The sequence below is a fragment of the Cyanistes caeruleus genome, chromosome 4 (genome assembly GCF_971803275.1).
Source record: "Cyanistes caeruleus chromosome 4, bCyaCae1.hap1.1, whole genome shotgun sequence".
Lineage (NCBI taxonomy): Eukaryota > Metazoa > Chordata > Aves > Passeriformes > Paridae > Cyanistes > Cyanistes caeruleus.
Genome location: NC_141704.1, coordinates 1,464,798 through 1,490,525, shown reverse-complemented (window position 1 = coordinate 1,490,525; position 25,728 = coordinate 1,464,798). Strand labels below are relative to the sequence as shown.

Below are 25,728 nucleotides of genomic sequence, written 5' to 3'. Positions count from 1 at the left end.
ATAAAATAATCAATATATAAATATATACATCTATATATAAACACATACGTATATAAATATATATATAAAATAGAATTAATATATAAATATATATAAAGTAATAAACATTTCTAATATTTATTATAATAAAATAATAAATTATAATAAGATTATAAATATATATAAATATATACATGTATAAATGCGTACATATAAATACATATAAATAATGAATTGATCACTTAATTATTTATATATAAATATATAAAGAATATAAAAAAATATGTATCAAAATATAAATAAATAATAAGTTAATAACTTAATTATTTATATCTATATAAATATATAAAAATATAGAAATATATAAATATATATAAATAATAAAGTAATCAATTATTTTTATATGTAAAAATATAAATATATTTATATATAAATATATATCAATTATAAATTAATCCCTTAATTATTTTTATATATATATAAATATATAAACATATAAAATTATATATATAAAATATACAAATTAATCCCTTAATTATTTATATATATATAAATATATAAACATATAAATATATATATAAAATATATAAATTAATCCCTTAATTATTTATATATATAAATATACATAAATATATAAATATATATAAAAATATATAAATTAATCCCTTAATTATTTATATGTCTATAAAAATATAAATATATAAATATATAAATATATATATAAAATTTATAAATACCTTAATTATTTATATATACATAAATATTTATATATTTATATATAAACATATAAATATATATAAACATATAAATATTTAATATAAATATAAATATAAAATATATAAATTAATCCCTTAATAATTTATATAAATATAAAAATATATTTATATAAAAATATATATAAAATGTATAAATTAATCCCTTAATAATTTATATAAATATAAAAATATTTTTATATATAAATAGATATAAAATATATAAATTAATCCCTTAATAATTTATATAAATATAAAAATATACTTATATATAAATATATATAAAATATATAAATTAATCCCATTCATATATAAATATATATAAAATATATAAATTAATCCCTTAATAATTTCTATAAACATAAAAACATATTCATATATAAATATATATAAAATACATAAATTAATCCCTTAATTCAATATATTTTTTTCCTCTCTCCCACACAGAATACATCCAGAAATATGCAACAGAAGAAGCACTAAAAGAACAGGAAGAAGGCACCGGGGACAGCTCATCCGAGAGCTCCATGTCCGATTTCTCGGAAGATGAGGCTCAGGATATGGAATTGTAGTAGAGGAGCCCTCCTGCTTTTCAGAGACACTCTAATTTCCTAACCATGAGAAGCAGACTATAATATTCATATTTAAACAAAGCAATTTTTTTTATTACTAAAACAAGGTTTTTATGAATTATAGCATTGATATATATATAGATATATATATATATATCACCCTTTAGATCTTGATTTTTTTTTGTTTTTGTTTTTGTTTTTTCTCGGTCATTTTCCCCATTCCCGAGGTGCGTTAGAGTATTCCCAACATTCCATTCTGGTAGCAATATGCAACCTGGATGCATGCATTGAGATATTTTTATTTTATTTTATTTTTTTTTTTTCCATTTTTGGCTACCAAACAGCTGCCCTGGGAGGGAGGGAATTAACAAAATAAAAACAACATTTAAAAAAAAAACAAAACAAACAAAAAACAACACAAAAATTCAAATTAAAATTAAATAAAAAGGGATTTGCTGTCGGATCGAGGTTTCCACCTGGGATATTGACCTTACCCCCGAGTTTAAAAACCTTGGGGGGCTTTTAGCTGTGTAGGGATGGAAGGGGCTCCTCCAAATTATGTTTGAAAAAATAAGATTTAACAACAACAACAACAAAAAAAAACCAAAAAAACCCCAAATCCAAAAACGTGGAGCTCCGGAAAACACCGAAACCGGAAACAAAAAACTCGGAATTTCTTGCTGTGGACTCCTCCCTGCCCTCCTGAACTTTAGGGACTGACAAGCACTGATGGATTTCCCTTTTGGAAAAGCTTTGGATGTTGTTCCCTTTGCTTGGTCTGGATTAGGAATCGTTCCCTTTGCTGGGAGGGAAGAACCACCCGGAACCTTCACGGATAAAAAAATTCTCATGGAACTGGGATTAACCCGGAGCACGTGGAAGCGAAACTCTTCCTTCTGTCCCCACTTTGGAACCTGCTGCCCTTAAATGGCTTCGAGTTGGCTTTATTATTATTATTATTATTATTATTACTATTATTATTATTATATTTTTATTTTTTTTTCCTGTCTTTTTCCCCTCCCTATTTTGCTGGAAATCTGATTTAGACACCTGAAAAACACTTGCTGTGTCCTGGGAATTCCTCTGACCGGATGGATTTGCCTTGCCAGAGCTTCAGATCCACGGAATTTGGCCAAAATCCACGAATCCATCGGCGCTGGTTTTGATTTTCCTTTTTTTTTTCCTTTTTTTTGGGGGTTTTTTGGGTTTTTTTGGGGGTTTTTTTGAGTTTTTTAAATCTTTTCTTTCCTCCCTTTCTGCACCAGCTCGGTTCCCATCTGCTTGTGTGTGTACAACAGGATAAAAATTCCTTAAAAGTTAAGAAATATGAAAAAAAAAAAAAAATCCACAAAATTTAAGCTGAATAATAAAAAAAAAACCAAAAAAAAAAAAGCCTGAAAAAGCACCAGTTAAGGAAACAAATTAATTCACACTTTGGGGGTTTTTTTTTTATTGGTTGGTTTGGGATTTTGGTTTTTTTTAGGTTTATTTTCCAGGATATTTGAGAATTGGAATGTTGGATTTCTCCTGGTGTTTTACAGCAAGCTGAAAGAATTTTTAATTTTAATTTTTTCTTTTTTTTTTTGCTGTTTTTCCTAAAAATCTGATGAGTAAATCTCCTTGGAATTCTGGGATACTTGAATTTGGGATAATTGTGCATTCAAACTGAGATGGATTTTTAAAGCTGAATGTTATTTGCTATTTTCTTTTGGGGATTTTATTTTTTTTTTTCTCCGAGGGATTTGAATAAAATCTTTTCATTTTTGCTGCAGGAAAACAACAACAAAAAAAAAAAACAAAACAAAAAACAAAAATCAACCCACCCTGAGCGACTCTGGAGCAGAGTTTTGAATGTCAGACTGGCACATTTAACATTTTCCTAGAATTATTTGGGGTTTGTTTCCTTTTTCTTTTCGAGTTGGGGGTTGGGAAATTCCAACCCAATCACAGATTCATAAAAAAGCACAATCAATTCCTTTAATTTCATTTTTTTGGGGGGGAAGAGGAGGGTGGGGGAGAAAAAAAAAAACTCCATCAAGTCCCACTTGGCTTTGGCATGATTTTTTCCTTAATAAAAAAAACAAAAAACAAAAACAAAACAAAACAAAACAAAAAAAAGTGAATTTCCTTCCCAATAATTTCTATTAATTATTAAACCAAATAATTTCTCTTCATTCCGGGTATCAATTTTCCCTCTCTTGATTTTGATTTTGATTTTTATTCCCAATCCTTTTCCAGCAGTGATGTAGGGCTAGTACTGTGCTGAAATTCTCTATCTAGCATTTGTGGCTTGTTGGGAGGGGTAATATTAATTATTTAACATGTAATGATGTAATTAACTCTTTAATCTAGCACGTTGTTCGCTCATTAATTTCGGGGAGGGAGGGGCCACGTTTAAATCGCTTTTTTCCTGCTGCCCTGGCAGTTTTGCTTGTGCTATAAACTTTTAATTGTAGGTGCTAATTAGGAGTAGAGTCAAGTGCTGGGTGGTGATTTCAGTTTAAAAAAAAAAAACTTCAAAAAACAGAAAAAAACGACAAAAAAAAAAAACAGAACAAAAAGATAAAAAACAAAAAAAAGCAACCAAAAACAACAAAAAAAATCACAATAAAAATTTGTATTTTTTCAATATTGTATAAAATTAGTGTTCTAATTCCCTCACCCCTCCTTTTTCCCTTGTAAGGTTTTTTTTTTTTTTAATCTCCTTCACGTGGATTTAGGGAATTCAAATGCTGGATGGGGAACTCCAAACTGGAATTCCCAAAAAACAAAAAACAAAAAAACCCAAAATTTGGGAAAGCGCAGCTGGCTGGGAACGGATTCACGGAGTTTGTACCGAGCAGAGCCACAAAAATTCACATTTCCAGCATTTCCCAAGCTGTGAAAAATCCCAGGATTTTTCCTGGCAGGAAAATCGTCCTGGGTGAGATTTGGGCTCTGCTCCTGTCTCACCCCCTCCAAAAAAATTTATTTTTCCCATTCCAAATCTCCTTTTTTCTCCCAAAAAATCTTCCCCCATCTCCACAAAAAAAAAAAAAAAATCTGTAAAACTTCCTCAATAACCTGGATGAAAAGGTGAAGCAAGAGAGATTTTTTTGGATCGTTTTCAGCTTTATTTTAATTTTAATTTAAATTTTATTTCAATTTCAATTTTAATTTCAATTTTAATTTCAATTTTAATTTAAATTTCAATTTTAAATTTAATTTCAATTTTAATTTAGTTTTAATTTTAGGAATTTTTCTTCTTTCCCTTTGGGAATTTCAGGAATTCTCTGCCAAACTTTGCTTTTGGAGCTGCTTTGGGAACAAATTTTGCCTCCTCCCCCTGCTCCTTTTTCCCCTCGAGGTTTTTTTTCCACTCAAGGAAAATCGAGTCACTCCCAGAGTTTTCCCAAGCCAGGTTTGGGATCTGAATTTGGGATTTTTGGGAATTTTGGATGCTCTGCCTCACCCTGAACCCTCAACTGCGCCACATCCCCCTCCCTCCGTCTACGACATAATTGACAATTTTCCATTTTTAAAATCGAAAATTTAAAATAAAATTGATTTTTTTATCCTTTTCCCCCATTTTTTTTTAAATTTTTTTCCCTTCTCCACATCCTTCTCCCCCTTTGCAACAGCCACAATTCCCTTTCCTGCGCCGATTTCCTGTGGGGTGAAACCTCAGGAGGTGATCCCGGCGTGATTTTTCCTCTTTCTTATTTTTCCTTTTCCTCCCTTTTTTTTAACACTGGCCTCTCCTCTGGCTAAAACCTCTCCAATAATGGCGTTATCATTCAAAAAACATTAATTTAATCTTATTTTCCTTTTTTTTCCCCCCCATTTTTATTTAAAATAAAATCCATATAAACCTTGAATTCCGGTTGTTCTTTGGTCCCTGGAGGCTCCATACCCCACCAGGACCAGCTGTGATCCACGGGGATCTCCTCCCAGTCCTCATCTCCGGGAATTTTTCCACCTGGAGTTTCTTTTCCAACCTCAACATTTCCTTTTCCAGCTCCGATTTCCTTCCGCAATCCCGATTTTTAGGAATTTTTAGGAATTTTTTGGAATTTTTAGGAATTTTTTGGAAATTTTTGGAATTTTTTGGAATTTTTAGGAATTTTTTGGAATTTTTTGGAATTTTTTGGAATTTTTTGGAATTTTTTGCGGGACCGCGAGGCATCCGCTGCTCCCATCCCTTCACCCGTGGCTCCCGAGCTTTTCCTGGAAAAGTTCCCGCAGGTGAGGCTGCGGAATTAGTGCTTGCTAATTAGGCAGAGTGGTTAATTACTGCAGGTTTTGGATGAGGGAACCCCCAGGAGGTGTTTGGGGCAGGTGACAGCGCTGTCACCTGGTTTGTCCCCTCTCATCCCGCTTTAAATTCCTGGAGCTGATCCTGACCTTCCTCCTCCTCCTCCTCTTCCTCCTCCCTGGCTCCAGCTCGGTGTTGTTTTGTCACTGGTTTGGGGACACGGTGGCGGGTCCGTGTCATGCCAGTGCCACCTGCTGCCATCCCGGCACCCTGAGCATGCCCGGGTGCTGCTGGGTGTCCCCGGGCCACCTTTGGGGCCACTGCTGGTGTCACCTCCTGGGGCCACCCCTGGTGTCACTCCTGGGGTCACCTCCTGGTGTCACCCCTGGGGCCACTGCTGGGGTCACCTCCTGGGGCCACCCCTGGTGTCACTCCTGGGGTCACCTCCTGGTGTCACCCCTGGGGCCACTGCTGGTGTCACCTCCTGGTGTCACCCTTGGTGTCACCTCCTGGGGCCATCCCTGGTGTCACTCCTGGTGTCACCTCCTGTGGTCACTGCTGGTGTCACCTCCTGGTGTCACCCTTGGTGTCACCTCCTGGGGCCATCCCTGGTGTCACTCCTGGTGTCACCTCCTGTGGTCACTGCTGGTGTCACCTGGTGTTACCTCCTGGGGCCATTCCTGGTTTCACCTCTGGTGTCACCTCCTGGTGTCATCTCCTAAGGCCATCCCTGGTGTCATCTCCTGGAGCCACCTCTGGTGTCACCTCTGGTGTCACCTCCTAGGGCCACCCCTGGTGTCACCCCTGGGACCACCCCTGGTGTCACCTCCTGGTGTCACCTGCTGGTGTCACCCTGGTGTCACCCTGGTGTCACCCTGGTGTCATCCTGGTGTCATCCCTGGTGTCATCCTTGTGTCATCCCTGGTGTCACCCTGGTGCCACCAGCGCCCCGGGCTCTGTCCCTTTCCCCCGGGCAGCGGGGACAGTGCCACCCCTCGTTGTGTCCCCTCTGTCCGGCCAGCGGCGGTGGCACTGTCCCCTCTGCCCAGCAGGTGGCCCCCGTGCCCCACCAGTGGCCTCCCAGTCTGCCCAGTAGAGGCTGGGCGCGGGTCTGGGCGCCCTCCCTGTCCCCAGTGTCACCCCTGGGGGTGTGGCCGCTGCGTGGGGGGTCAGTGGTGGGGTGACACGGGGGGGACACGGACCCAGAGCTGGTGGCAGTGCTGCTCCTGCCCTGGCGGGACCCAAGGGTGTCACCCTGGTCTGGGGGGACCCGGAGGTGTCACCGTGCCCTGGGGGGACCTGGAGGTGTCACCCTGGTTTGGGGGGACCTGGAGGTGTCACTGTGCCCTGGGGGGACCTGGAGGTGTCACTGTGCCCTGGGGGGACCTGGAGGTGTCACCCTGGTCTGGGGGGACCTGGAGGTGTCACTGTGCCCATCTTTGACGGTGTCAAAGGGCAAAGCCCTGAGCCTCAGGCTCCCTGGGATGTGGGTGACACCTCAGGGGGCTCTGGGTGACATTCCCGTGTGACCCTGGGTGACATTCCCGTGGGGCCCTGGGTGACATTCCCATGAGGCTCTGGGTGACATTCCCGTGGGACCCTGCCTTTTACCAGGGTGTGGCTTTGGCTGTTGTCCCCAAGGAGCTTTGGGTGCCATTCCCACAGGATTTTGGTGTCACTCCCACCGGGCTCTGGGGGCCATTCCCGTGGAGCTTTGGATGCCACCCCAAGGGGCTTTGGGTGCCATTTCCATTGGGTGCCATCTCCAAGGGATCTCGGGTGCCATCCCCGTGGGGTTCTGGGTGCCATCCCCGTGGTCTCGGTGACATCCCCATGGAATTCTGAGTTCTCTATGGAGATCTGGGCACTCTCCCCGTGGTGTTCTGTGTGCTGTCCCCGTGGGGTTCTGGGTGCCATCCCCGTGCTCTCTGAGCTTTGGGTGACATCCCCATGGAATTCTGAGTTCTCTCTGGAGATCTGGGCGCTCTCCCTGTGGCGTTTCGGGTGCTGTCCCTGAGGGCTTTCGGTGCCATTTCCATTGGGCTTGCCTGCTGTTCCCAGCTGGCTCTGCTTGGTGCCACCCCTGTGGGAACCTGGGTGCCACCCCCATGAAGATCTGAGTGTCACCACTGTGGGAACCTGGGTGCCACCCCTGTGGGAACCTGGGTGCCACCCCTGTGGGAACCTGGGTACCACCCCTGTGGGGACCTGGGTGTCACCCCTGTGGGGAACTGAGTGCCACCCCTGTGGGGACCTCAGTGTCACCCCTGTGGGGACCTGGGTACCACCCCTGTGGGGACCTGGGTACCACCCCTGTAGGGACCTGGGTGCCACCCCCATTAAGATCTGAGTGTCACCACTGTGGGAACCTGGGTGCCACCCCCGTGGGGACCTGGGTGTCACCCCTTTGGGGAACTGAGTGCCACCCCTGTGGGCACCTCAGTGTCACCCCTGTGGGGACCTGGGTGCCACCCCTGTGGGAACCTGGGTGACACCCCTGTGGGGACCTGGGTGTCATCCCCATGAAGATCTGGGTGTCACCCCCATGAAGATCTGGGTGCCATCACCATCAGGCTCAGCTTGGTGCCACCCCCAGGGGTCTCTGGATGCCACCCCATGGCCCCTGTGACAGATGGGGACACCCCAGCTCTGGCAGACGCTCAGGGCTCTGCTCCTGGGGCTGCTCCTGGTGGGAGCGGGGCATTCCCAGCCCTCCCTATGCCAGGTGCCAGAACCTTCCACCTTGGGAACCACTCCCCATCCCCGTGGAGATCTGGAAGACCTCCTCGGATCCTGCACCCCAAACTGGGCACCAAGATGAGACAGACCACTTGTGGTGACCCCGACGTCCCCGGGGGACACCTGAGCCCGCCTGCCTGCCCCGTGCCGGCTCCGGTTACGGCCCGAATTGTTCCTCCCGGCTGGAAGAAATGCCGTCAGCGCCGGCGGATCGGTGGCCATTACTAATGCATGACATTCCCATGGGACACGGCCCTCAGGACCCCCCTGAGCCGCCTGCACCCCTTGGGAAGGGCAGGAGGGGCAGGGATGGGTGTGGGGAAGGCTTTGGATCCCTCTTCCATCATCCAGACGCCGAATTCCAGCTCGGGATGCGCCCGTCCGACGGAGCGAGCCGAGGCCTGCAGAACACGCGCGTTCCCGGCTGGAACGGTGGGGCTGGAGCCAGAATGGACCTTCCCAGATGGATCCCACCACCCCTGTCACATCCCACGAGCGCTCCTGCAGAGGACAACCCCAGCTCAGGCCACGCTTGCTGACAAATATCTCAGTTTTCCCCATAATTCTGAGCCTGTTGGAGCTGGAGTTTCTACCCCCCTGCTTTGCTCCTTCCCAGTTTTTAGCTCTTTTCCCCCAACTCCTCCCTTCATCCCCGATTTCCCTCTCCCGGCCTGAGTGCGGTGACACCAAATCCAACAGCTTGGGACCAAAAACCCCCCGAGCAGTGGATGCTGCACTCCTGCACGTCCCAGCTCGGGGTGACTCCCAGCAGGGTGAGCGAGACTCCTGAGCTCCCACCCCATTTTTAAGCCTGGATCTCACGGAACGGGGAGGATTTTGCCATGGAATGCACCGGGAGGATTCCCTGGCTAATGCACCTCGGCTGCTCTCCCTCATCCCTGCACATCAATATTGCATTATCCTTCCATCCCCCTCGGAGCCCCCGCCCGAGCGCCGCCGGGGCGGCCGTGCCCGACCCCCTCCGCCTTTCCAGAGGCTCTTCCAGCTCCATCCGCATTCGATATTCGGCGGAGGAACAAAAGAAGGAGATGTAAATTTTTAAACAGGGCCATTTGCTCCACTCGCTTTACGCGGGACGAGGCCTCCGCGGGATTTCGGCCGCACCTCGGCGGAGCCGAAATATTGATGGTGCCGGGAGAGGAATGAGGCTGGAGCTGAGAGCCCCATCCAGGAGGATGTGCCAGCTTTGGGATCATCCCTTGGCATGGGCACCACCCCGCCCTTGCTTGGGGACCATCCCACAGTCTCGGGGACCATCCGAGGTCCCTCCTTGGTTGGGGCCATCCTGGATCCCATGGTCTTGGGGAACATCCCAGGTTCTTCCTTGCTTGGAGACCATCCAAGGACCCTGGGGAGGGATCATCCTGGTTTCTGGGGATCATCTGGGATGCTTCTCATCTCGGGGACAGTTTTGGAGTCCCAGGAACTATCCTGGGGTCTCAGGGACCAGCCCGGGCTCTTGGACACCATCCTGGGGTCGTGAGGATCATCCTGACTTCTGGAGGCCATCTGGGGTTCTTCTTTTCTTGGGGATAATCTTGGAGGCTCCAAAAGTGTCTTGAGGTCTCCAGGACCATCCTTGCACTTGAGATCTGTCCTGGTTGCCTCCCTCTTTGAGGACCTTACTGGAATCCTGGGAAGTGTCCGATGGGACGTAGGGGCCATTCCAGGTGCTTCCCTGCTTGGCAACCATCCTTGGGGACCACCCCTGGCTCGTGGGGACCACCCCAGGTCTTGGGGAGCACCAGAGGTGTCCCCACACTTCAGGAACACCCCGGGCTCCCTGGGTTTGGGAACCATCCCAGGATCCTCCAGCACCACCCCGGGATCCCAGGAGCAGCGTCCCGAGCCCATCCCAATCCCAGGACGCTGCATCATCCTCCCCTCGTCCTCCCCTCTCTGCTCCACGGCCCAGGGGGGTTTAAACCCCACAAAAGAAAAACCCTGGGAAGCACCAGCGGCTTCTCCCACCCTCCATCCATCCATCCATTCCTCCATCCATCCATCCATCCATCCATCCATCCATGGATTCCATCATCCATCATCCATCATCCATCCATCCATCCGTCCATCCATCCATCATCCATCCATCCATCCATCCATCATCCATCCATCCATCATCCATCCATCCATCATCCATCCATCCATCATCCTTCATCCATCCATCCATCCATCCATCATCCATCCATCCATCCATCATCCATCCATCCATCATCCTTCATCCATCCATCCATGGATTCCATCCCTCCTTGGATTCCATCCATCCATCCATCCATCCATCCATCCATCATCCATCCATCATCCATCCATCATCCATCCATCCATCCATCATCCATCCATCCATCATCCATCCCTCCATCCATCCATCCATCCATCATCCATCCATCCATCATCCATCCCTCCATCATCCATCCCTCCATCATCCATCCATCCATCCATCCATCCATCCATCCATCCATCCATCCATCCATCATCCATCCATCCATCCATCCATCCATCATCCATCCCTCCATCCATCCATCCATCCATGGATTCCATCCCTCCATGGATTCCATCCATCCATCCATCCATCCATCCATCCATCCATCCATCCATCCCTCCATCCCTCCATCCCTCTCCATCCATCCCGGCGAACTTCGCAACCCGATCCCGGTCCCAGCGGGCAGCCTGGCCCCAAACTGGTCGGGCTGGTTTGCGGCGTGGGAGCCTCAGCGCTGCACACGCACCTTGGGGGGGGGCGGGGGGGCGGCTCTGACCCTCCCACACCAGAGATTTATACTTTTATATATTTATGGATTTATGTATTTGTGGTTTTATATCTTTATATTTTTATATATTTGTATTTTTATATATATATGTTTTTATATGTGGTTTGAACCTGCGTTGTTGTGCTGGGGGAGTTCGTGTGCGATTTGAGGGCAGGGGGTGAGGGGCAAACCCCGGAATTTTGGGGGGGTGGGATATAATTTTAGCAGGACTGGGGTGAGGTGGGGGTTCTCCGGTGCGGACCATCCCTGTAGCTGCAAGGCTGGGACAAGAAGGGGGACCCCTCCAGAACCCCGGGACAACCGGGAAGCGATTTCCACCCCCCCGGTATCCATCACCACCCGCACCCACCCCCGGGGGTCGCGGCCCCCCGATCCCCCCGCCCATCCCCGTCCCCTCGGGGCGGGCGGCGGCAGCTGCACCTCTCGAGTTGCGGTGCCAGGGGGTGCGGGGGGGCTCGGGATCGGTTTCCTTTCCCCCCCCCCCCCCCGGGGGCCGAGGGGGGATGTGGGGGGAGTTTAGGGATCGGGAAACCGGATCGGCGGCGGCGGGGCGGCTCAGGTGCGCGGCTCCGGTGTCCGACAGCCGGTGAGCGGCCCCGACGGCGGCCCCGGGGCGGGACGGCACCGGCTATAAAAATGCCCCCCCAAGGGGAAGGAACCGCCGGTTGGGGCTCAGCCTTCCCCGGGCCCTGCCCGCCGCCGCCGCCGGGACGGAGCCGCCCGCCCCGAGGCCGCGGGGATGGGCGGGCACCGCCTCCCGCCCCACGGAGCGCAGCGAGGGATGGAGCGGGGGGGTCTTCTCCGCTTGTTTAGGAGCCCCCGCTCCGTCCTCGGCCCTCGGGGGGGTCCCGCTGTCACCGCCTCGGGCTGGCCGGAGGGGGAACGGGGGGCACGGACCGCGCCGCTGGTCCCGGCGGGGCGGCCCCGGGGGTGGGGTGCGTGGGTGGGGGGGGTGGACCAAGGTGAGCCCGTCCCCCCCCTCCCCGCCCCGGGCCCGGCTCCACCTTCCGGGGCACCTGGGCCAATTGGGAGCCGCAGGGGGGGTCCCCCGGCCGGGCTAAGGCCGCCGCCGCCGCCGCTCCCCGCCACTTGGGCGAGCGCCGGGGCGGCGGGTGGCGGCGGGGACCCCCCCGGGGGATGCGGGCTGGTGTTGGGGGGGGGTCCCGTGTCCGTCCGTCCCCTCCCAGCCCCACGGTGACCCCCCCGTCGGGTCCCGGTGCGGCCGCCCGGAGCCGAGGCAGCGCCCGGAGCAGAGGTAAGTGCGGCCCTCGGCCCCGGCGGGGGGGGGTCGAGTCCTGCTGGGACCCCCCCCCCGGGACTCGGGGACCCCCCCTTGAACCGCTCCCTTCCCCCCGCGGCCGCTCCCGGCAGGACCCGACCCCGGGGCGCTGCGTTCCCCCCTCTCCCCGCTTCTCCTCGACGTGAGACACCCCCAAACCCTTTCGGGCTGAGCCCCCCGTGCCTCTCCCCCTCTCCCAGCGCCCCCCAATCCTGCCCGGGGTCCCCCAAACCTCTGCCGTCGTGGCGGTGTCTCAGCGGCCGCATCCCGGCGGGGCGATGCGAGCGACAACGAAATCGCGGCGCGGCCCCATCGCCCGCAGCCGCCGCTGCCCCCCGCCTTTGGGGGGGCTGTTTGGGGGTCCAGAGGTGCCTCCCCCGCCCCCCGGCTGCGATCCCTGGCCGCTCTGCAGCCCCGATGGCAGCTCCGCTGTCACCAAATATTGCCGGGAACGAAAGCTCGGCCGAGGGGGACCCCGTAACGCGGGGGGGCTGCTCTGGGGGGCCGCCCGAGCCCCCCAACCCCCGGGGAGCGCACCCCCTGCCCCCACGGTGCTGCGGAGCGTGGAGGGACCCTGGCAGGCTCGGGCGTGTTCCCAGCCCTGCTTGGGGACACCGAGCCTCAGTCGGGGGTGGCAGGGTGGGGTCCTGCCCCGGGCGGGGGGGCAGGGCCGGTGTCTCGGGCACTGCGGCACAAATCTGCCCGGTTTAACCCCAAAATGGGGCTGCACACGGCAGCTCCGTCCCCGTCCCAGGCCACATCTCCATCCTCGGCTCCATCCCTGACCGAATTCCTGTCTCTGTCTCTCTCTCTTTTCCATCCTCATCTTTATCTGTCTCCATCTCTGTCCCTGTCTCCATCCCCGTCCCCTTCTCCTTCTCCTTCTCCTTCTCCTTCTCCTTCTCCTTCTCCTTCTCCTTCTCCTTCTCCTTCTCCTTCTCCTTCTCCTTCTCCTTCTCCTTCTCCTTCTCCTTCTCCTTCTCCTTCTCCTTCTCCTTCTCCTTCTCCTTCTCCTTCTCCTTCTCTCCTCTCATTCTTCACCTCTCCTCCTCTTTCTCCTTGTCCCACTCCTCATCCCCATCCCCATCTCCATCCGAGTCCCCATTCCTATCCCTACCTCTGTCCCCATCCCTTTCCCTCCTTGTCCTTGTCCCCATCCCCACCTGGCGATTCCCATGGATGGGAAATTCCATGGATGGCCGATTCCCATGGATGGGCACCCGCAGCCACCCGTGTCCGGGTGTCGAGGGCGGCGGGGCCCCCCATGGCAGGGGAGACAGGGCCGGTGGCCACCTCCAGGAGCCACCAGGAGCCACCAGGAGCCACCAGGTCCCCGGCGCGTGCCAGGGGCAGTGACCGAGCCCCATCTTGGCGCTGTCGGTGCCACGAGCATCCTCAGGTGACTCCTTTTGGCTTCGGGGATGGCGTTTTGCCTGGTTGACCCCCAAAACGCGTCTCGGGGGCCAGAGGACCCCCATGTCCCCACTCCGGAGGTCTCGGGCCTTGCGGCAGAACCTTCCGGAGCCCTCGGAGGGGGCGAGGGAGCGGGGCCGGGGGGGCCCCGGGGGGGCAACATCCGCAATGCGGCAGCTCCCAACGTCATGAGCCGGGGTGCGGCGGCTCCGCAGAGGGGCTGGCTCAGCCCCGGGGCCTGGGCTGCCGCAGTGGCCTTGGGCGGAGGGCGGGGGACGGCGACAAAGGGGGCACCCCAAGGCCGGTGTTGGGGCGCCGGAGGCCGGCGGGGAGCGGCCGGGTCCCGCCTGGCGCCGTGCCGGGGCCACGAGGCGCGGATTAAGGCGAAGCCGTCGCCTTCAAAGTCACGCCAAGGATGGCGAAGGGCTCGGCCTCGGGTCCCCGAGGTGTCCCCAAGCCACTGCGGTGTCCCCCAGGTGAGGACGGCGCTGTGGTCACGGGGGGCTTCTCTTCCCTTTGGGCTGCTTGGCTGAGCGCCACGGGGTTTTGGGGCTTCTCCAGGATTTTTGGGGGTTTCTCTGGGTTGCTGTTGGAGCCCCTAAGGTGGGTGCAGGTTGGGGACAGGTTTGTCCCTGCTGGCACTGCCCCCTCCGTGAGCGACGCTCCCCAAACCACGGGAGCCGCTGCTCATCTTTGTCCCCAAATTCGAGGCCGGACGGGGTGTGAGGGGCCGGGGGCTGCGCCCTCCAGGTGGGATCAGCTCCCAGCGCCGGATCCGGGGCACCCCGAGCTCATCCCGGGCCCGCTCGGCTCGTTGGGGCCTCGGCTTCGCCCACACAAAGGAGACTTTGTGCCTTCCTCCTCCTCCTCCTCCTCCGCCGCGGCCGCTGGGGACGGTGTCACCGCCAGCCGGGGGTCCGCAGCCATCCAGGGGGGCTTTGCCACCATCCCAGGGGGTTGCAAGTTTTTGGGGGGTCTTTGGCCATCCAGGGGTGTCTCAACCACTTGAGGGGGACCTGCATCCTCTTGGGTGGGCTCGTGCATTTGGAGGATCTTCAGCAACAGAGGGGCTTTGCGAGTTTTGGAGGATTTGCAGCTCTTTTGGGGGGTTTCAACATTTCAGGGGGGCTTGCAGCCATTTGGGGGTTTGCAGCCACCCAGGATGTCTGCGTCCTTTTTGCGGGGGTTGCAGTTTTGGAGGGTCTGAAACCATCAAGAGTCTTCTCAAATGTTTTGGGGGGTTCTGCCATTCAGGGGGGGTTTGTAACCTTTTAGGGGAGGTTGCAGTAATTTTTTTCGGAGGGGAATTTAAATTATCTGGATGCTTCAAAAGTATCCAGGGGAAGTTATAACCTTTTGGGGGTGTCTGTGACCATCCAGGGGGGTTTCAACCTTCTGGGGGCTTGCAGCCATCCAGAGGATTGCAAATTTGGGGGACTTCCAGTCATCCAGTGAGATTGCAACCTTTTTGGGAGCTAGAAACATTTTAGGGGGGATAGTTTGGAATTAAGTGGAGGGATTGCGGTGTTCTGGAGGGTGTGGAACCATCCAGAGGCTTTGTAACATTTGGATATCTGGGACTGTTTTGGGGGGAGCTTGTCGCCATCTGGGGGAGGTTGCAACATTTTGGGGGTCTGGGAGCATTTTTGGGAGGTTTGCAGCCATCCTGGGGCTGGGATTGCTGGAAAACCCCGCAAAGGCAGTGGCTGGGAAATGGCTTCCATCATCCCCATCCCAAAAAATCCACCAGCTGAGCTGGGCACCGGATCCTCCCCACCCTCCCCGCAGAGGCAGCGCCGGGGTGAGCATCTCCCCCGACTTGGCCATTCCCGAATCACTTTGCCAATGATGGATTGATAATGACATTGATCACCGATAACGATCGATTCCCGTTTTCCCTGTCGCCGTTCCGAGGCTGGGCCGGGGGGCGTTGGGTGGAAGATTTGGGTGAAAATCCAGGGAAAGAAAGTCAGGTGCGAGCTCGCTACTCCTGTTCTGTGTATGGCACTGGTAGAATTCACTGTGCAACCCCGCGGTCAGTGAATTACCATAGGGCCATAAACAGAGCAGAGAAAGACCCGCGAGCCCCGCGGGGCCGTCGCCGACGCCGCCTGGCCCGTTTTGGCACTAGCACATTTTTGCTTTGATTTGTAGCTTTTGAGCAATTATGTGTAGTGCCAATATGGGAGAGGGTGGAGAGAGCAGCGCCGGGCCGGGGACGGAGGAGCGTGGGGATTTTGGTGGGGGGATGCTGGGATGGGGTGGTGGAAACCCCTCAGGAATCGCTGGGGTGAGGGAGGGTGTGTCCATCACACTGTGGTGACATTGAGGTGGTGTCCATCCCAACGTGGTGTCCCAGCCCACGGGGACCCCTCGGCCAGGCCGTGTCCCCACGGTGGCCATCACCACCAGGATGGACCCCACACTTCTTGTCCCTCTTGACTCCTTGGGGCTGAGCCGAGCGTCCCCACGGAGGATCTGGAACCATGTGTGGGCTTTTCTGGCCAGATGGGTGCAATTATATCTTTTTTCCTATTTTTTTGCAGCTTTCCAGGCCCGGCACCGTGGCCGCGTGTCTCTCGCTGTCCCCAGGCCGGGCCTGGCGGTGCCCGGCCCCGGGGCTGCCTTTGGCAATGGTAGAACTCACACTGGTGCGGTAGCAGGATCCGGTGGTTCTAGACTTGCCAACTACGGCCCCGGGGCACCGCCGCAGACACCAACCCCCGGTGTCCCCCTGGCACCCCCCGACCCTCCAGGGCTCTGCTGCCGGCCTGGGAGGGCCCCGGGCGGTCCGGGGAGGGTCCTGCTCCATCCGGTGTGGATTTGGGGGGATGCTGTGGGTGTCCTGAACACGTGCTATGGGGGGATGGCGATGCAGAGCCGCCCCCCAACCCCAGAGGGATCCCAGCCCGTGTCCACGGCAGGGGAGAACCGGGATCTGCGGGATACCGGTCATTGGAGCAGCGTGGCCACGTGTCCTGGCGTGACTCCGGGTGTCGAGGACTGATCCGGCCCCACGGTCCGAGCAGGACCCTGTGGGGATGGGATTAGGCCACCAGCCCCTACCCCAGCTCTGGATCCAGCCCCCGCTCCGGATCCAGGCCCCGCTCCTGGATCCAGCCCCTGCTCCGGATCCGACCCCATGCAGGGAGGAAACTGAGGCACGGATGAAGCAGCTGCCACGTGTCCCCTGACTGTGCCCAGGTGCAGGAGCAGGGGTGGTGCCAGCTTTTAGGGGACAGGGAACACCCCGGGAAGGGGCAGCTCGGGGCTGTGCTGGGGGTGGGGGGCTGTGCACAGCCCGGGCTCGGGGTGGCCGGGATGTGCCGGGATATGTAGGGCAGCGCTGGGTGATTACGGAGCTTTCGGCATAAGCCCGCGGAGATTGGATCACGCTGGATTAGGCCGCACGCTCCAATCATCCTCCCTGCACCGGGGGGCGGGGAGGGACGGACAGACGGACGGATGAGGGTCCCCATCGCCCTCCTGGGACTCGTGGGGGGCGCAGGTGTCCGTGTGTCTGTCTGGTCGTTGATCCGTCTGCTCGTCCAGGTAACCAACACCCAACGTCTGTCCATTCCTGCAGCCACGTCCATTGGTTGTACGGACACCCTGTCTGTCTGTCTGTCTGTCCAGGCGTGGAATCATCCATCCACCTTGCCACCTTTCCATCCATCTGTCTGTCTATCCATATATCATCCATCTATCCGTGCATTCATCCATCCATCTGTCCCTCCATCCATCCGTCTGTCATCCATCCATCCATCCATCCATCATCCATCATCCATCCATCCATCCATCCATCATCCATCATCCATCATCCATCATCCATCATCCATCCATCCATCCATCCATCCATCCATCATCCATCATCCATCCATCCATCCATCCATCCATCCATCATCCATCCATCCATCCATCCATCCATCCATCATCCATCCATCCATCCATCCATCCATCCATCCATCATCCATCATCCATCATCCATCCATCCATCATCCATCCATCCATCCATCCATCATCCATCCATCATCCATCCATCCATCCATCCATCATCCATCATCCATCATCCATCCATCCATCATCCATCATCCATCCATCCATCCATCCATCCATCCATCCATCCATCCATCCATCATCCATCCATCCTTCATCCGTCCGTCCGTCTGTCTGTCCATCCCTCCATCCCTCCCCCAGTGCTGGATTTAACCCCACCCCCACTCTGCAGTGGGGCCCTGCCCTGAGGGGGGGAGGGGGAAGGGGGTGGAGCATCCTCAGCCCCACCCCACTGACCACACCCCCATGAGCTCCACCCCTCCAGTCTCTCCCAGTAATGAACTGGAGGTTACTGGTGCAGGTCCAGTCTCTCCCAGTATGAACTGGAGGTTACTGGTGCAGGTCCAGTCCCTCCCAGTAATGAACTGGAGGTTACTGGTGCAGGTCCAGTCCCTCCCAGTATGAACTGGAGGTTACTGGTGCAGGTCCAGTCCCTCCCAGTATGAACTGGAGGTTACTGGTGCAGGTCCAGTCTCTCCCAGTAATGAACTGGAGGTTACTGGTGCAGGTCCAGTCTCTCCCAGTAATGAACTGGAGGTTACTGGTGCAGGTCCAGTCTCTCCCAGTATGAACTGGAGGTTACTGGTGCAGGTCCAGTCTCTCCCAGTATGAACTGGAGGTTACTGGTGCAGGTCCAGTCTCTCCCAGTATGAACTGGAGGTCGCTGGTGCTCGGGGGCTGCAGGAGCCGCCCCAGCAGGAGGCCCCGACCTGCTTATTAAAGGCCGATTAACGAAGATTAAAACCTCCCAGCAGCGTCTGCCGGGCCCAGCCGCCTCCCCTGGCCCTGCTGCCGGATCTGGGGCTCCTTTGGGGCACCCCAGAGGTCCCCAAACCCCCAGGTCACCCTCCCAGCGCCTTCGATGACCAGGGGATCCGCTCCAGCCTGCAGGATACCCGGGAGCATCTCTGGGTGCTGCAGGGAAGCAGCCCCATCCCTGCTCTCCTCCCTTCTCTTTGTCCTTCCAGCTTTTCCTTCTCTTCCTCTCACCCCAGGCCATCAGGAGCCCCCCCAGGATTCCCTGGATTCCAATAAAGCTGCTGAAACCCATCCTTGTGTTTCCAGGCTCCTCCTTGGGTTTGCACTCCCAAAAATAAAACATCGACCCTGGTGGTGAGAAGGGGCTGGAAATGGAGGAATTCACCCCAAAAGCTCAGCCCGCAGGTGGGAGCAGGGGGAGGACACTCCAGCACTCCCGAGGTTGATGCTGGAAGATGAAAATGAGATAAATTACACCTAAAAAATAAAAGGATTAACCCCCAAAACCATCCTGGTGATGCTCAGCTTCTCCTCTCCGGCCCCAGTGTGGGAGGGGGGAGGGACCAAACCCCAAAACACCCACCTGGAAGGGTGCAAATATTCCAATATTTGGCAAATATTCCCAAAAATCCCCCAAAACAGGAGAATTGGACACCCAGGTAGACACATTTGTAACAATTTATTGAATGAGGCAATAATAGACACTGGGAAAACAAAAGGGGGGGGGTCCATGCTCTGCTTTTTGCCTGGTTTTTGTCTTTTTTTTCTTTTTTGGGGGGGGGTTGGGAACTAAAAGAACCTCATTTCATCGCCAAAGAAACACTGACTTGGAAAGCCACCGACATCTTCACAACGACGATAAAAAAATAATCATTAGGAAAAAAAAAACCCCAAAAAAACCCCAAAAAAACAAACCCCAAAAGAGCTTCATAAATTGGGAGAGAACCAGGACAGTTTCTATGGAAAAAAATCTCCCTCCCCTCGGAAAAAATAAAAAGGAATTGTATACAAAGAACATTTGATAGGTTTGTTTTTTGTGGGTTTTTTTTTTTTGTTTGTTTGGTTGGGGGTTTTTTTCCCCCCATATAAAACAAGGAAATACAAGAATCTGAAAACTTTCCCCAAAAGGCGGAGCGAGACGTGGAGAACTCGAACGCCCCACTTGGAAATCATAATTAAAAAAAACCTCCCCCTCCAAATTAACCCCAAAAATTAAATCCCCTGGGAAGTGCTTGTTGGGGGGAGGGGGTTTGGCCCATGGGGATGCTGAATAAAATCTGACCCCCCAAAAACGCCCCACCCCATCCCAAAGGCTTTTATTTTCAATTTTAACCCTCCTGGGAAGGATTTTGGGGTTAAAACCGTGCTGGGAGAGGCACAGGGCAGGACCGGGGTGGGGGGAGGAGGGTTGGGGTGAAGAGGGACCCCCAAAGGGAAGGGTCTCGCTCTCATCCCCCCCTTCAGACCAAGCTTTTCCTGTGGGAATTGCAGGAGGAGAAGTCGGGGGTGGCAGCAGGGAATGGGATGAGCCTGAGGTGGCTCCTTGAGAAGGGAAATCCCGGGAATGTGGTGTGGAAAAAAGGGGGGGGGACACAGCCAGAGCCCCTTTAGAGGCGCTTCCGCTCCGGTCTAGAGCCACGAAATCGGGAAATAATAATAATAACAACAACAACAACAACAATAATAATAATAATAAAGAAAAAAACAGAACAAAACCAACCAAAAAAAAACCCCAAGGATGGAAAATGGCAGGTACGAGAGCAGAGAAGGAGGAACAGGTCTCCAGTGTGCACCAAGGGGATCCTCCGGCGGGCTCCTGGAAGAGCATCATCCCTTCGGGAGGTCTCCACCCCCCCCTGCAGTCACACATGCATTTTATTTTTTTTTTTTTTTAATTCTTTTTTCTGTTTTTTCTTTTTTTTTTCTTCCCAGGAGAGGAGTCTTTTTTTTTTTTCCAAACTTTTTTTTTGTGTGGTTTTTTTTGGTTTTTTTTTATGGTTTTTTTTTTGTTGTTGTTTTTTCCAGGGTGGGTTTTTTTTGGAATATAAAAGTCCATATTAAAATCTTTGATACCTAATTTGCTGTCGAGGTCGGTGCTGGCTTGAGGGTGTCTGTGTTGCCCCCCAGCCTCCTCCTGCTCGATCCCACACGAGGGGAAAACGGGGCAATAAAGGGTGGCTTTATTTTTATTTTCTTTTCAACCTCCTTGGAATCAAAGTCCCGTCACAATTTGGCTTCTCGCTCCTCGGAGAGCAGAGTGGCGCTAAAAAAATGCACTTTACACACATCCTCTGCCAGGATTAGTTTTGTTTTTTTTTTCTATTTTTCTGGTTTTAAAAAAAAAAAGAAAAAAAAAAAAAAAAAAAGAAAAGAAAACAGAAAAAAAAGGTCAACAAAACCTTTTGTTTCCAAAGCCGGGAGACTCAAATGCCACCTGATTGCATCTCCGGAGAGGCGTAAAAAAAACCCACGAAGTCGCGTAAGAGACGAGGAGAATCGCCGCGACGCCGCTGCTCCGTCACTGATCCAAGGTCACCACCTCCACCGCCTGCCCGTCCATGGTGACGGCAGTGTCCGCTATCCTCGTGGTCACCGGCGCCATCGCCACCTGCACGGGGCCGTTGCCTTGGGCCAGGCTGGTCACCACGGTCTGGTACATGCTCACCGGGATCTGCACGAGGCCTGCGGGGACAGAGGGGACAGCGGTGGCAGTGGAGGTGGCACAGTCCAGGGTGAGGGGACAGTGGTGGTGAGGTGTCATCCATCCATCCATCCATCCATCCATGGATTCCATCCATCCATCCATCCATCCATGGATTCCATCCATCCATCCATCCATCCATCCATCCATCATCCATCCATCCATCCATCCATCCATCATCCATCATCCATCCATCATCCATCATCCATCCATCATCCATCCATCCATCCATCCATCCATCATCCATCCATCCATCCATCCATCCATCCATCATCCATCCATCCATCCATCCATCCATCATCCATCCATCCATCCATCATCCATCCATCCATCCATGGATTCCATCCATCAATCCATCCATCCATCCATCCATCCATCCATCCATCCATCATCCATCCATCCATCCATCCATCCTCCATCCATCCCTCATCCATCCATCATCCATCCATCCATCCATCCATCCATCCATCCATCCATCCATCCATCATCCATCCATCCATCCATCCATCATCCATCCATCATCCATCATCCATCCATCCATCCATCCATCCATCCATCCATCATCCATCCATCCATCATCCATCCATCCATCATCCATCATCCATCCATCATCCATCATCCATCCATCCATCCATCCATCATCCATCCATCCATCCATCCATCCATCCATCCATCCATCCATCATCCATCCATCCATCCATCATCCATCCATCCATCCATCCATCCATGGATTCCATCCATCCATCCATCCATCCATCCATCCATCCATCCATCCATCCATCCACCAGGGCTTTGGGGGTTGCTCTGCTCTGGTTCTTTGGGGGGTTGGAGTTGTCCCAGCTGGAGGAGGGTGCTCAACTCTATAAAGATGTGGAGCTGCTGGAGCAAATCAAGAGGAGGATTCGCTGGAGCTCCAGAGGGCAGGGATGGACGAGATATGGGAAGGAATTCCTGGCTGGGATGGAATTCCCAGAGAAGCCCCTGGATCCCTGGGAGTGTCCAAGGTTGGACGGGGCTTGGAGCAACCTGGGACAGTGTGAGGTGTCCCTGCCCTTGGATGGAGTGGAACTGGGTGATCTTTAAAAGTTCCTTCCCACCCAAAACATTCCATGATTCTCTCCATGATGGAAGATTTTACCCCATTTATCAGATGGGTGGCAGCACCTTGGGGCCCACACCCCGGGGCCGTGAGGCTGCAGGGAGGGAATAAGGATGAGGAGGAAAGAAATGACATAGTTTTTGGAGGAGGAACCCAGCCCAGCCATGTTTTGGGATGGCACAGCTCAGCCAAACCCATCAGGCCGTGTTTTCCTGGAGGCAGGGATTGCTCCCACCCACCCCACAGCCCACCAGGGATCACCCACTGACGAAGAACCCACTCCCCACACGCCTTTTCCTCAGGATATGCCCAGAATTGGGAACCGTGGGGCTGAGGAAGGGATAAATTCAGCTTCTCCCATCCCCTGGAACTCTGCAGGTCACTCAGACACCTCCCCACTGGTGGCACATGAGCAGAATCCCATTGCTCTGCATCCATGAATCCCATTACAACCCCTCTCCAACACAATTCCCCTCCTCCTGCTCCCTCTCCATCCCTGCTCATCCCTTCTCCCCTCACAGGGAAAGGGCAGGGTGGGACCAGCACGCCCTGGCCAAGCCAAACTTGCTCCTGGCACTGCCCTCAGGCGCTCACGCTTTATATGTGAAACAGAAAACAGAGGAAGGAAAGCAATCCCCCCTCCTCAGCCCTTCCCCAATCATGGATGGGTCCAGCAAAGTGGGAACAGCTTTTCCCAAGGCTGGCCCAGCTGCAGGAATGGATCAGGTGAGGATGGAGCTGGCAAAGCTTCGGGCTGGGAGGAGAACGCTGCGGTGCCGAGTCCTGCTGAGCCAGGAAACACCAAACAAGGTGACAACCAAACAACGAGGCCCCTGAGGGTTACTGGGATGTGAAAGAGGTGGGAAAAACCAGCAAGGAGCACTCAACAGAGCTGGGCAGGGCAGGGGAACAGCAAATCCTGCAGGCGGGGAGGAGGAACTCCATCATTCTACTCCGGGATTATCCCTGTGCCCACCTCCACCTTTGGCTTGGCCAAGGGGTATTTGGACAAGAGGGATAATTTAGATATTTTAGAAAGTACCCACGCCTCTGCTGAGGGGAAAAAACAGGTTTTTGAGGTGAACAAATCCTTCCAGCAGCATGGATGGCCAGCCCTGCCACAACAGCAAGTTCCTGAGCGAGGCTTTCCCAAAAAAGCAGCGCAATCCCTTTGGGTTGAGGAGCAGGGAGCAGAGCTGAGGGCATTGTTTGGTAACAGAGGCGGCTCCGTGTCCTCGGATAACTCTCTGCGCAGACAGGAAAGCTTAGGAGTTAATCGTGCTGACCAGGTGGGTGACCCCAGCACTCCTCCAACATCCCTCCCCTCGGGGTCCCAAAGCGCTCCCGTGGGCTGGGGAGTTTCCTGCTCCCCCAGCCCGAGGGGTCGTGGCCACGTTCCCCAAGGCCAGCCAAGGAAGTGGTTCCCTGGTTGGTTGTTCAGCGCCGGCTGCCGCGAATGGAGCGGAGGCAGGAGGAGGCTCCCGGCTCTCGGGGCGCTCTCTGGCCAGTGGGAATTTCAGGCAACAGAAGAAATGAGAAAAGAGAGCTCAGGCTCAGCCCTGCTGAAGCAAATCTCCGAGCAGACCCCTCGGGAGAACACAGCACATCCCAGTTTAAGCAAGAGCTGGAGCTCTGGCCTGGGATGCACCTCAAATCCCCGCTCCAGACCAACAATCCAACTAAGCCCTTTGGGTTACTCGGGTTGTTAACCCAGAGGAGATCAAACGGCACATGGACAACCCAAGGAGCAGAGCCACCACCACCACCACCCCCGAGGGCCACGAACCACGCGACGCTCAAGCCACGATCCCTCCACATGTCCAAACGTGCCAAAACCGGGCGCTGGCGAGCCCTGAGCACCCAACGGGGATGTTTGGGAAGGGTGAGTTAATTCAGACACGGCTCGGCCCAGCCCGGCCACCTCTCGGAGCGCGGGGAGGTCTCCGTGAGAGACGGCGCCGCACACATCCCGTTCTGCGTGGGATTAACGTAAATCGCCTCAGCAGATGACGTGGCGGCCCTTCCTGCCAGGGGTGGTAACAAACCAAAGGAGGAGAGGGCTGGAAAGTCTGCTGTGCATTAGAGCAGAGCTGATCGCCCTTGGGAGAGAGACGATTAAACCACTGAGATGCTGTAATCAGGTCTGGGATTGGCCCCGCGCTGCATCTGCTCAGACCTGCACCCTGATTAGCCCTAATCTAGCTGGCATATGTTAATCTAAAGCATGGATTTCAGACCCTTTCAATTGTATTAAAAACAGGAAATCCATTAGACAAAAAAAAACATTAAAAAAAACAAACAAAAAAAGAAACTTAACCCCAAACCGACTTCTCAAATCTTTGGAAAATACGTTTCTGCAAAGAACGTGGAGCGGGGCCGGGGAGCGCCGTGAGGAGCGGGGCAGGCAGGGAAATGGGATCCCACTGGAATCTGTGGCTGCTCCAGCTCCTGCCTGGGAGGGACAACATGGATCACACACAGAGCAGCACAAACCATGGGCTCTCAGGAAGATGCAGCCGAGCTGTGCCTTTCCCACCCCAAAAAGCCCCTCCTGTCCTCAGCAGGGGTGAGGAGTCAGCTCCAGGCAGCTGGGACAGCACCAGCTCCTGCCACATCCCAGAAAAAGAGGTTTTTTTTGGTGGAGGATCAGCTGGTTTTGGGAGGAAGGAGGGTCTGGCATGGCCGGTGACACCGTGGAGGGAAAGGGTAGAACATGAGGGCGGCCAAGGGAGGAGAAGAGCCATGGAAGGCCTTAGGGGTTGAATCAAAGGACGGGAGTTGATCGAGGTGGCTGTGGTTGGACTCTAAAGCTGGGTCAGAAAATGTTCACAGCTGCATTTCTGCCGGGGGACTGCGATGGGCCAGAGGAGAGAATGAAACTCCTGCTGCTTCAGCAGAGAACAGGTTTCAGCTCATGGGAGAACAGGGTTAAGTCAGATCTACCTGAGGGCAGAGACACAGGATTGAGAGGCGAAAAGTCACGCGGTGTCTGATAAAGAAATCTCACCTGGCACAGAGCGTAAGAGCAGCTGTTTTGATCCTACACTGCAGGCGACTCCATTTAAACACCCCAAGGGCTTTAGGGGAGAAAGTTGGGTGGGTGGGATGATTCAGTGCCCAGGGAACTGGGGACAAGAATCAGAAATGGCCTGGCCATCTGGGATTGTTTGGGTCATCGGTGCCAGTTTCTGCATCACTTTAACATCTCCTCACCCTTGAGATCAAAGAGAGTGTCACGGACAAGGCTTTAGCTTCAGCTTCATTCCCAGCCCCGCAGGATAAATGGAATATTGTCCAGCTCAGGGACACGAGGCATCCTGTCTTCTTCCTGGTACCTCAGGTTGAGTCCATCCTTA

At 52.8% G+C, this 25,728-nt stretch overlaps 2 protein-coding genes across 5 annotated transcripts in view; one reads left to right on the top strand and one right to left on the bottom strand.

Moving 5' to 3' along the window:
• The window catches only part of UBE2H (ubiquitin conjugating enzyme E2 H), a 42,595-nt gene extending 40,829 nt beyond the window's left edge, over positions 1–1,766 (top strand). For both annotated transcript variants that reach the window (XM_086886286.1, XM_086886285.1), the window contains exon 7: positions 1,179–1,766. In XM_086886286.1, coding sequence (XP_086742412.1) covers positions 1,179–1,303 — 125 coding nt within the window. In that variant the 3' untranslated portion in view covers positions 1,304–1,766. The remainder of the gene's footprint in view (positions 1–1,178) is intronic.
• A 17,466-nt stretch (positions 1,767–19,232) lies between these two features.
• Positions 19,233–25,728, bottom strand: part of NRF1 (nuclear respiratory factor 1) — a 63,813-nt gene continuing 57,317 nt past the window's right edge. For all 3 annotated transcript variants that reach the window (XM_086886284.1, XM_086886282.1, XM_086886283.1), the window contains one exon: positions 19,233–21,254. In XM_086886284.1, coding sequence (XP_086742410.1) covers positions 21,091–21,254 — 164 coding nt within the window. In that variant the 3' untranslated portion in view covers positions 19,233–21,090. The remainder of the gene's footprint in view (positions 21,255–25,728) is intronic.